The sequence below is a fragment of the Entelurus aequoreus genome, linkage group LG14 (genome assembly GCF_033978785.1).
Source record: "Entelurus aequoreus isolate RoL-2023_Sb linkage group LG14, RoL_Eaeq_v1.1, whole genome shotgun sequence".
Taxonomy (NCBI): Eukaryota; Metazoa; Chordata; class Actinopteri; order Syngnathiformes; family Syngnathidae; genus Entelurus; species Entelurus aequoreus.
In genome coordinates this window covers 43,344,662-43,357,073 of record NC_084744.1, presented here as the reverse complement: position 1 = coordinate 43,357,073, position 12,412 = coordinate 43,344,662, and the positions used below count along the sequence as shown (strand labels likewise).

At 38.5% G+C, this 12,412-nt stretch overlaps 1 protein-coding gene across 3 annotated transcripts in view; it reads left to right on the top strand.

Moving 5' to 3' along the window:
- The window catches only part of LOC133664926 (disintegrin and metalloproteinase domain-containing protein 23), a 70,638-nt gene that overhangs the window by 44,947 nt on the left and 13,279 nt on the right, over window positions 1–12,412 (top strand). For all 3 annotated transcript variants that reach the window (XM_062069962.1, XM_062069960.1, XM_062069961.1), the window contains exons 15-23: window positions 2,085–2,184; window positions 2,285–2,356; window positions 2,983–3,069; window positions 3,176–3,256; window positions 4,660–4,710; window positions 8,692–8,755; window positions 8,868–8,973; window positions 9,859–9,978; window positions 10,064–10,232. In XM_062069962.1, coding sequence (XP_061925946.1) covers window positions 2,085–2,184; window positions 2,285–2,356; window positions 2,983–3,069; window positions 3,176–3,256; window positions 4,660–4,710; window positions 8,692–8,755; window positions 8,868–8,973; window positions 9,859–9,978; window positions 10,064–10,232 — 850 coding nt within the window. The remainder of the gene's footprint in view (window positions 1–2,084; window positions 2,185–2,284; window positions 2,357–2,982; window positions 3,070–3,175; window positions 3,257–4,659; window positions 4,711–8,691; window positions 8,756–8,867; window positions 8,974–9,858; window positions 9,979–10,063; window positions 10,233–12,412) is intronic.

Genomic DNA, 12,412 nt, shown 5'->3' with positions numbered 1-12,412 from the left:
TATTCAGCTTCAAAAAGATAAGATTGTGAATTCTCACTTGTCCTAAATAGTCGTCTTTGTTGTCTATAACTAAATCTGCCATGATAAGTAGGAAGACACATTTGTTGCCCTAAGTCGGATGTGCGCTGCTAGGGAAACCAAAATACGGTAAATATTGTACATATTACATATTGTTATGAATGTTTCTGTTACTACATTATACAGTCCCGATCAAAAGTTTACATACACTTGTAAAGAACATAATGTCATGGCTGTCTTGAGTTTCCAATAATTTCTACAACTCTTATTTTTTTGTGATAGAGTGATTGGAGCACATACTTGTTGGGTCTACTGAAAATGTGAGCAAATCTGCTGGGTCAAAAGTATACACACAGCAATGTTAATATTTGGTTACATGTCCCTTGGCAAGTTTCACTGCAATAAGGCACTTTTGGTAGCCATCCACAAGCTTCTGCTTGAATTTTTGACCACTCCTCTTGACAAAATTGGTGCAGTTCAGATAAGTGTGTTGGTTTTATGACATGGACTTGTTTCTTCAGCATTGTCCACACGTTTAAGTCAGGACTTAATTCTAGCCTGATTTAGCTATTCCTTTACCACTTTTGACGTGTGTTTGGGGTCATTGTCCTGTTGGAACACCCAACTGCGCCCAAGAGGCCCAACCTCCGGGCTGAAGATTTTAGGTTGTCCTGAAGAATTTGGAGGTAATCCTCCTTTTTCATTGTCCCATTTACTCTCTGTAAAGCACTAGTTCCATTGGCAGCAAAACAGGCCCAGAGCACAATAGTACCACCACCATGCTTGACGGTAGGTATGGTGTTCCTGTGATTAAAGGCCTCACCTTTTCTCCTCCAAACATGTTGTTGGGTATCGTGGCCAAACAGCTCAAATTGTGTTTCATCTGACCACAGAACTTTCCTCCAGAAGGTCTTCTCTTTGTCCATGTGATGTCAGATGAAACAAAAATTGAGCTGTTTGGCCACAATACCCAGCAATATGTTTAAAGGAGAAAAGGTGAGGCCTTTAATCCCAGGAACACCAAACCTACCGTTAAGCATGGTGGTGGTACTATTGTGCTCTGGGCCTGTTTTGCTGCCAATGGAACTGGTGCTTTACAGAGAGTAAATGGCACAATGAAAAAGGAGGATTACCTCCAAATTCTTCAGGACAACCTAAAATCATCAGCCCGGAGGTTGGGTCTTGGGCGCAGTTGGGTGTTCCAACAGGACAATGACCCCAAACACACGTCAAAAGTGGTAAAGGAATGGCTTAATCAGGCTAGAATTAAGGTTTTAGAATGGCCTTCCCAAAGTCCTGACTTAATTAAACGTGTGGACAATGCTGAAGAAACAAGTCCATGTCAGAAAACCAACAAATTTAGCTGAACTGCACCAAATAACTAACCAAATATTAACATTGCTGTATGTATACTTTTGACCCAGCAGATTTGGGCACATTTTCAGTAGACCCATAATAAATTCATAAAAGAACCAAACTTCATGAATGTGTTTTTTGACCAACAAGTATGTGGTCCAATCACTCTATCACAAAAAAATAAGAGTTGTAGAAATTATTGGAAACTCAAGACAGCCATGACATTATGTTCTTTACAAGTGACCACAACTGTATATACACTTGCAGTGTGTATATAAAACGTTGAAATGTCTAAATAAACAAAAATATCAATACTACAGTGAGTGGAACAGTGGTGGGTGGGTGGTTTGTGCGGGGCAGGCATTTTAGGATTAAAGTATAATTTTTTTTCGTGTTGATTACTGTTGTTTAAATTTTATAAATTAGATTAAAAAAACATGGAAATTGTTCGAATTTGCAATTTTGTTCATCTGTTTTGAGAGTCAGGTGATTGTAGGTAGAATGCTGGTGCCAGCAACTCATACATAGGTTTGTACTAACAAATTAATCAATATGATCAGGTTCTCAATAGTATTTCAATTCGAGAGGCGACGTGCAAAAATGTCTCTCCCCCGGTCCTCCTCGTCCTGCTATGTTTGGCTGAACCTGTTTCTATTGTCATTGCTCATTTTAATCCAAACGTACTTGACAGATGTTTCCTCCCTCCACAGTGTCCAACACCCACGAAGATTCTCCAAATGCAGCATCTCGGACTATAAAGAGTTCCTCCTGAAAGGTGGCGGCTCTTGTCTGTTTAACAGGCCGACAAAGGTTTGATGCTCACCACTCCTCAGTGAACATATCAAAGTCACTGTAGGTCACTGACGCCTGCAAACTAACCTTCTCTTACCCACTTGATTTATTTTGGCAGCTCTTCGAGGCCACCGAGTGTGGAAATGGATTTGTGGAAGTAGGAGAGGAGTGTGACTGCGGCGCAAGAGCGGTGGGTTTAGGATGTCACATGTGGATTGAGAATGTCAAATATACACTGAACAAAAATATGAATGCAAACACTTTGTTTCATTTCTTTGCCTAATCCATTGCTTAATTTAGTTCCACATACTGATATACTAAAAGTTTTAAGAGTTGTACGTGCATACAAATGTTTTACATGTAATTGTTCCCTAAGGTTAGAGTTATCTTCCGTTAAGAATTGTTGTACATTCTTGGGTAACAGGTTATAGTTTGAATTTTGCATAATTTTGGATGATTCAACAAGTCGTTGAATTTCAATCATTTTGATTCGATAAATAAGCGGTTTGAATGTTCTTTATAACCGAAATTATGTATTGTTGTAATTTACCTTTTTCGCAACACTGTTAGTGAATCAACAGGAGAGAATACGAAGTGTATTTTGGTCTAGAACACATTTTGCTTAATTCATTATGGAATTATTTCAGTAAGTCTTTAACTTTATATACCGTAATAGCAATAATAATTTAAATCTAACATCTTGTGTGTTGGAGCCAATTCAATTCAAATTCCAGGTCTTCAAATAAAATGAATTTCCTAATTTGGGAATTTAGCACAACTATGGTTCAGATGACTGCAGGTCTTTTCTATTTTCAGGAATGTTACAAGGGATGCTGCAAAAAATGTTCCCTGGCCAGTGGGGCGCACTGCAGCGATGGCCCCTGCTGCAATAACACGTGCCTGGTAACAGCTTGATTGACTGCACAATACACACAAACAGAAAATAGCCATATTCGTTTTTTTCTTTTGAAGGTTTAATAGAGATTATTTTCACTTGTTTTCTTGCCAGTTCTTCCCACGGGGTTACAGTTGCCGCTACGCTGTGAATGACTGCGATATCTCCGAGACCTGCTCTGGGGACTCTGGACAGGTGTTCTTGTGTTACATTGTTCCGTCTATTAGTGTGACTGCACACTTCACACTACTGTGCATGGAAAATACTTGTTTTTTCTTCTTCAAATCCATGCTTCTTGTAACGTAAAGTCCTTCCAAGTGACATATTGGTTAGATAGTTATAAAACTCTGAGGTTGTGATGATGTAATGGCCTTGCTAGAAATGTAGTATCCAATCGGGTTGCTCTGATTAATTGACTGCATTTTCTAACTTCTTTCACTCGGAGAGCATTGCAATGTCACCTCATTCACTCAATGGTTAATGGACCGTGTTGTAATGGAAGGAAAGTTAACAGCTCATGCAAACTCTGATGCCACAGCATTAGAAGCACATGGCGATTTATTTTACTCAAGGATACTTTGACACTGAGGGGTCTAGCTTGCAACCTTCAGATTGACGACCTCTCAATTGACAACCTGACATTTTCTTTTTAATGTGCTGTGGTATTGGTGCAAGGTTATGAAGTGACTTGAAGGTGAGGAGGATTGTGAAGTTGTTTATGTACACAACTAACAGCCTGGGGTCTTTCCTGTGCTGCTCACAGCCTCTAGGGCAGGGCTATTCAACCGGTGGCCCGAGTTCAGATCAAAACTTAAGGAAAAACTTTTTTGCAGCAATTTCCAAATAATACTAGAGTGCCCCTGTTGTATAGAGGAACCTGGTCCATTGTAAACACATTGGCAGATAATTGCATTGACAACTTACTAGCAAACATATAATTTGTGATTTACTGTACATAACTGAGGCCTTCTTCAAGGCACCCCTTAAGTAATCAATTACAATTATTATTTAAATGTAATTTATGAAACTAAGATGTTTTTTTAACTTGTTTATTTCAGGTGCATTCAGTAGTCATTTATGACATTTCTTTAGATATACTACTAGTGATCCTCAAGGTTCCATTTTCTGTCTTCTCTTTTTTTATCATTGGGCTATTTAACTGGTGGCCTGTGAGTTCAGTTAAAAAAAACTTGTTAGAGACTCGTGTTTTTGCAGCAGATTCCTAATAACACTAGAGTGTTGTCATAAAGATGATTTTTTGACTTGCTTTTTTCAGAAGGTCCTTAAAAACAGGTGAGCGCTCCTGTAACTCTACCAAAATAAATAGACCAAAAATCAAATGTTCACTGTAGAGGATGCTGGTTCGCCGGAATATACAAAATAAGACTGATAGTAAAGATAAAAGTCCGCCCCTGTGGTCTTTAGATTTTTGGAAATATGGCCCCTAAAACAATTAGGTTGAATATCCTCAGTCAAGGGGTAATGTTGTGTACTGTCTGATTTTTGCTAACATAATCTCGTTTTCAAATATTCACAAGAACATTGACTGTATTAACTGTAGTTGTCTTTTTACCTTTTTCTGTTTTCCATCTTTACAGTGTCCTCCCAATCTGCATAAACAAGATGGTTATCTGTGCCAGGTAAACCAGGTAAGCATGGTATGGTAAGGTCTCATTTGTTCAAGGACTGTAAACTTTAGAGATGTTATAGTTCTATAATAATACAGTTAATGTTGAAAAGTAAAGTAGTAACATCACATAATTAAACATATATTGGGGCTATCAAAAATAGCAAGTTAGTTAATGTGATTAATCACATAAAATGGTTGCATTATTCATGTATATCATCATCATGGGGTATCAAGCCTGTTTGCAGGCATCGATAATCAGGGTTCTCCAGTCTTCTCTGTCGTCCGCTTTATATGTATGAGTTCTATATTATTGATATTTCCGATAAAATTTCTTAGGCTATTGATATAGGTTGTTCGTTGTCGACTTGGAGCTTTCTTTCCTACTAGTTTTCCTGTTAACATCAGTTTTTCTAAGTTGTCTTTTCTAATGATATGTCCGAGGAATTTTAGCTGCCTCTTTCAAATCGTTGCAATAAGCCACCTTATTTTTTCCCCCATGACAATACCTCTTCATTACTTTTCTTTCCAGTCCATGATACGCAGAGTATTTTTCTGAAGAACCACATTTCAGTTGCCTTTAATTTTCTCAGTTGTTGATTATTTAAAGTCCAGCATTCACAGCCGTAAAGTAGGACAGACCATACATACGTCTTGAGTTTGGTGTCAATTGAGATGTTTCTATTTCTAAATATAAGACTCATTTTGTTGAAGCTGTCTTTTGACATGGCAATCCGTTTGTTTATCTCTTTTTCACACCTACCATCAGATGTTACTGTGACACCGAGGTATTCGAATTGATCCATTTGTTCTATTTTCTTGTTGTTGCATGTAATGTTACATGCAGGTGGATGTGATTTCTTGGAAACTGTCATGCTTTCGGTTTTGTTGAGGTTTAGAGCCGGTCCGTTTGTTTCACTGCGGGCTACTACTATGTTCAGGATGTTCTGTAGTTTTTCTTCAGAATCTCCCACGAGCACAGTGTCATCTGCATATCTAAGTTTGTGAACATTAATTCCTCCAACTTTTATACCATCTTGAGGATTGATGTTGCGTACAATCATTTCACTGTAGATGTTAAACAGATCAGGAGATAGTACACAACCTTGTCGAACACCCCTTTGAATGAAGAGGATCCCTTGCTGGCCCCACTATGGACTGGACTCTCACATTATTAACCGTATCCACTCCGCATCCATCGCACCGGTCAGCCAAGGGGGTGGTCCCCACATCTGCGGTCCCTTCCAAGGTTTCTCATTGTGCCCCTTAAGTTGAGTTTTGTCTTGCCCTGATGTGGGATCTTAGCTGAGGATGTCATCGCCCTTTGAGACATTTGTAAGTAAGGGCTAATGGCTATATAAGTACATTTTGATTGATGATTGATTGAATGGCTTTGAATTGACTACATTCACCATCTATTCGGAATGCTGCTTCTCTGATAATCCTCAGGTCTTTCCCATCGATATCCAGCTCATTCAAGATTTGGAAAAGGTTTTTATGTTTCACTTTATCGAATGCTTTGCAATAGTCTATAAAACACAGGTAGAAATCCGCTTGCACTTCTATTGATCTTTCCATTACCATACGGAGTGTGAATGTAGCATTTATGGTGCCCTGGTCCGGGAGAAATACGAATTGCGTGGCCGAAAGCTCTGTATGTATCTTATTCCTTGCTCTTGCCATCAGTACTTTAAGAAGAATATTGGAGGTATGACTCCTAAGGCTTATCAATCTATATTGATCACAGTCTGTGGCGCCTGGTTTCTTTGGCAGAGTAATAAAAATTGATTTTTTTCATATCTGATGGAATTTGCCCGTCGTCGTAAATGATGTTGAACAATTTTGTCAGCTCTGATGTTCAAATTTCTTCGAGTGCTTCTATGACTTCAATTGGTCTTTTATCTGCTCCAACCGCTTTCCTATGTTTCATTTTGGACATGGCATTTTTTCATGTCATGTATCAATATTTCAATTATGTTTCAATCATGAATATACGCAGATTATTCACACAATTTATTTTGACCGCACATGCTCCTTTACCACGCCGCGGTAAGGCTTAAAGGCTTGTTATACGGTCAGTGATTAGGGGAATGCATAAGTTAGTGCTACGATGAATGAGGAGACTCCGGCTGATTTACTTAAAAATAAACCTAAAACACTTTTGCATTTTGATTATTCTCGATTAAATACAGTAAATAAGAATGATCTTTTTCTTTCTTTCAAGTTTTATTCGTCACATGCAGAGTACACCACAGTGAAATGCTTTTTTCTATGGTCTTCAGATATTGCGTACAGTGGGATCCAAACACTAGTTACAGAATCTAATACACTAAATACAAAAAAATACAAACATTTGAATAGCTCTGATGTACATTAATTACAAGGCAATAAGTTGCACAATAAGTTACAGTAGTTATGGTAGAGGTATCAGTACAAGTAGAAGTACAGTAGTCAAATACAGTACCAGTGTAAGATCAAATAGTATAACAGTATATACAGTATAGGAAGCAACAAATATTAAGGTGTCTACAGTTCTTTGGCAGTTGAGTAGTGACAGTAGTATGAACAAAGGTAATGGAACAGTATGACTTCTTTATACTCTTACAGTATTTTTACATTATTTACAGTCATTGAATGAACAGTATTGTGGCCCGGTAATTACAGTGGTAAGTAAAGTGATTCTTGTGTGTGCGGTTTTGTGCAATTGTGATAAAGTGTTAATTAGCGATGCATTTGAGCAGTCTGATGGCTCGGGGATAGAAGTTCCTCCTGAGTCTCTCCGTGTTGGCCATGAGACTCCGGTAGCGCTTGCCTGACTGCAGCAGTGAGAAGAGGCAGTTGCTTAGGTGGCTAGAGTCCCTCACTATCCTCTTGGCCTTGGATCTACACCGCCTTGTGTAGATGTTGCAGATGGTTGGGAGCACACCTCCGATGGTGCGCTCGGCTGATCTGGCCACTCTCTGCAGTCTGTTGCGGTCGTGCGCGGTGCTATTCCCAAACCAGGAGGGGATGTTTTCAGTCATGACACACTCTGTTGTGCATGAGTAGAAGTTCCTGAGGATCTTGTGATTTAGCTTAAACTTCCTTAGTCTCCTGAGGAAGTAGAGACGCTGTCGTGCCTTTTTTTACCACGTTGTCTATGTGTGTGGTCCAGGACAGGTCTTCTGATATTGTCACTTATGTAAACACATTTGTGTTTCCTTTTTAGTATTTTTTTCTGAATGAGTTTTTTGTATGTAGTTATACTGATTTATTTGGATAGATATTTTTTTATCCATCCATCCATTTTTTACCGCTTGTCCCTTTCGGAGTTTAGTTTAGTTAAGTTTATTAAGGATCCCCATTAGTCTACACTGCAGTGGAGACTATTCTTCCTGGGGTCCAGGCAAAAAACATCACACAATCACAAAACAAAAGATTACAATGCAGTACAACATGATCAAATAATAAAATGTTGTAATACAAAAATAGCAACAACGAAGAACCAAAAAAACCCCCAATAACTTCGAGTTTACATAATATTGTTCATACCAAAGATAAAAAGAGCAATATAAAAATAGATATATATATTTTTGCAAAAATAAAACAAAGAACCAATGGCCTAAAATATACACATTAGTGTACCAAAGACAAACAATAAGTGACGAAAAAGTACCATCCATCCATTTTCTACTGCTTGTCCCATAATCAATAAAATAGTCAATAATCAATAAAACCAGCGGGGAGTGGTGGATATTATGGTGGTGTTCGAAATCAAATCAAATGTAAATGTGAAAATAAGTTGGACATACAGTATGTCATGGTTAATAATGTACAGTATTGTACAGTATTTAACTTGTCTTAACCTTTAACGAACTTTAACTTGTGCATGAATGCAAGGTGAGTTCCTCTCACAAACAGAGGAAAACATTTGCAATGCTAAGAAAACGAATCGCAAAATGCAGTAGTAGTATTAGCAGGATGCTAATGGGCGTCTTTAATTATCTCTCCCTCACGCCTGAAGGGTCGCTGTTACACGGGGGAGTGCAAGACCAGAGAGAACCAGTGCAGATACATCTGGGGACCAAGTAAGATGAACGCACTAGACAATAGGGAGTTGTCAAAAAGGAGCAGCAGTATGGTTCACCTAGCCCACCCCTCTCTCTTACTCTCCCTCATCTAGTTGTTTTGTCTTGTCAGAGGCTGGGGGCTCAGAGAAGTTCTGCTACGAGAAGCTAAACACAGAGGGCACAGAGAAGGGCAACTGTGGAAGGGATGGCGACAACTGGATCCAGTGCAGCAAACAGTGAGTTCCAATAGAGAAATGATTTTCCAAAAGCAGCCCAGTTTCCACAAATTTGGATCCCCATGCTTGCCAACTCAGAAGGAAACATCCAGACTGCAAGTTAAGACTTTTTGTCCATACAGGGAGGAGTGGAAAAATTGCTACTTTCTTGCTAAGTTGAGTGTGTCAGCACATATTGAATATGTATCCAAATGGGATTTATTTGACAGTTGCCTACAGCTACAGCATTCTGCAGTTTTAGAATGATCAGAGGTTCCGTGACAGCTTTTCCTGCTGACCTCTTCGCAGAGTTTGTGTTTTCTTTACTCTAGAGACAGAGGTCTTTCCAAATCTAAAGTAAAAATAATAAAGAAGTATCAATGTTTGGCACCAACACTTTACCTGCCACTTTTTAGGTGTATACTTACAATCTATAGAGGTGTATATGCCTTCTGAAATTTACGTATGGTCCCGTTTGATTGACACTGTCAGATAGCTGTTGTTTCAACAGTATCGTTCAATATGTAGTTTCTTCTTTATGGTGGTGTCGAACTGCAGTGCATCATACTGAAAAGTGTTGATTAAATTTTAGTAGTGATAATAATATTTGCAATACAGAACATAGCTCTCAGTATGATGCAGTGTGGGATTACACCACTGCAAACTACAACCACAATAACAATAGTAATACCTCTCTCACAGTGTCATAAATAAACACGATACTTATACTTATACTTGATACTTATCTTGCATTGGATCTCATTAGATTGTGCACAAATACTTACTGTTGTAGGCATGTCCTTATTTGTGATTGGTATTAAAATGATATATCTATGTTTTAATGAGTGGGGGAATATGAACATGCATTGTAACAATAACAGGGCTCTTTCTGCTTGTCTTTTGCAGTGATGTTTTCTGTGGTTATCTTTTGTGTACCAACATCGGCCGCGTCCCACGGATTGGAACAATGAAAGGCGATATCACCCCCAACTCTTTTAACCATCAAGGCAGGCTGATACACTGCAGGTAAATTTGGAACTGTTATATGACTACATGAAGTTTATGCTCTGCCTGTCTATACTCCCACCTGGCTACTCTCCTTTCCTCCCAGTGGTGGACATGTTCTTTTGGATGATGAGACCGATTTAGGCTACGTGGATGATGGGACTCCTTGTGGGCCGTCCATGATGTGCCTTGACCACAAGTGTCTCTCTATCCAGTCACTCAACATTAGCACTTGCACCATTGGACCAAATGGACAAGTGTGTTCTGCCCATGGGGTGAGTCTTTATATGAAGTAAATAAAAATAGGAACACCATCTATAGTACAGTAATACTAATGCTTTAAATAAAAAATGTTGGCCCATACTAGCATTTGCATAGCATAGCACATAGTCATATATCCCATCAGATTGTTAGTGTTGTAATTTGTGCTGCTCTTTTATGTGCTTTACTCAGGTCAGTCTGTTCTCACCTACTCATAGTAATTTAGTAGGATTAATGCACCGTAAAGTAATCAAATATTACAAATTAAGGCAAAACAGAGTATTATTTTAAGGTATTTTGGGGTTCATTGAGGTTAGCCAATTTTACTTGTTTTGGAATTTTCTTGTTCTATTGGCAGATAATTTTGCTTAGTTCAAATAAAATACCCCTAATTTTTTTATTTTTTTAAATTGTTTTTGAACACTGACTTTTTGCAGTGCAGCGCTCAGATAAGAGAAGTGGTGGAGGCAAACAGGAAGTGAAAAATAAACATAAGAGAGCTGGGCAGGAAATAAATACAGAAACTAAGGAAACTAAAAAAAAAAATTAAAATTGTCATGTGAGACCACGACAGTTGAAGTGTTTAAGTGGCATGTTAACACTCCAGCCCACTGGTTATGCATTTATCTATGATAATAATCCACAAAATAGTCCACTTCAAATACACTACACTGTCCTGTAAACAAACACAAATACAGTAGTCTTTGATCCGCCCCACTTTTCGTATGAATCAGAAAGCGTGCCCCTGTTTCTGTATTCCGTCCTGATGATCGTACGGGCAAACATTGTGCATTACAAACTAGTCTATTTGAGTGCAGAAACAAAAAAAACACAGGCGTTGGTGACTCAATCATTTGCTTTTTGTATTGAGTACCACTGCAAAATGAGCAACCAAGAGACAGCATTTTAACAAAGAAGGTAAGAAACACTACTGAATTCAAGAAAGAACTCATTGCAAAATACAAATGTGGTGCCTACATGACTCTCTCCACCCATCCTCCTTCTCTGTTTGTCACTGTCTTTGCCAACAAGAGTCTTCAATATAGTGATGTTAGATATTCATTTATCCGTTTAATTAATAATTTATATGTATTTCACATTGTTTTCTGCATGTAAAACTATAATTATCTTCATAAAGTGTTTTTTGTGTTAATATTTTTGGAGTGTCTGGAAAATAATAATTGTATTTAAATTATTATTGGGAAAAAAAAAAGGGTACGATTCTATCTTTGTCCGACTTTTTGGAATAGATTACGAAACAAAAAAACTAAGGTACCATTGCACAGGCAACAATACAGCATGTTAACGTTGACCTGCACTCATGTCCCCCTTGCACCTTCATTTTTATACCCCACATTATGTTTGGTGATTTATTACAACTCCACCTTCAGTGTTGCTCTCTTAATAACCTAGCTATAAAACAGTCTGTGTCTTTTGGTTTCCTTTTTCACAAAACAAAAACACAAGCAAACTGAAAGACGTCATAACAAGGCAGATGAAATTGCTTTCATCTTACTAGTCAGCAGCAAGCACAAGTGTGGTCTTTGGGTCTGTGGGACCCGTTTTCATTTTTTTGTTAAAAGAAAAATTATACAATTAATTAATTTTTCAAACTGAGAGTCACTGACTTTGGCTCATTTTCTGTGAAGAACATATATCAGAATACATATCTAATGACCACACACCATACACCCCCCCTACACATTTCTATTACATATAAGATGTCTGGGTCCACTGGACCCAGGGCTAATAGAAGTGTGGAAATTGATGTTCTGTGTATCACACACACACACACACACACACACACACACACACACACACACACACACACACACACACACACACACACACACACACACACGCACACACACACACACACACACGCACACACACACACACACACACACACACACACACGGCAGGCCTTGACAGGAGGAGGACAGAGTGTAGGTACACAGAACATCAGAGGGTCAAATGTGCGAGAAAATGAGAGCAAACAGTGTTAACAAACAATGTTGCAACCTTGTGTGGGAACCGCAGGTGCAGAAACACAAAAGAAGAATCCCTGTGGGATGCAGAAACTGGCAGAGAAATTTTCCGTGCAACGTTCATATTGTTGTTACTCAGCCAGCGTTTGTGGGTCTGATGGACCCTTTGCATTTTGTGGCTTTTAATGCCTCACAATTAAACAATT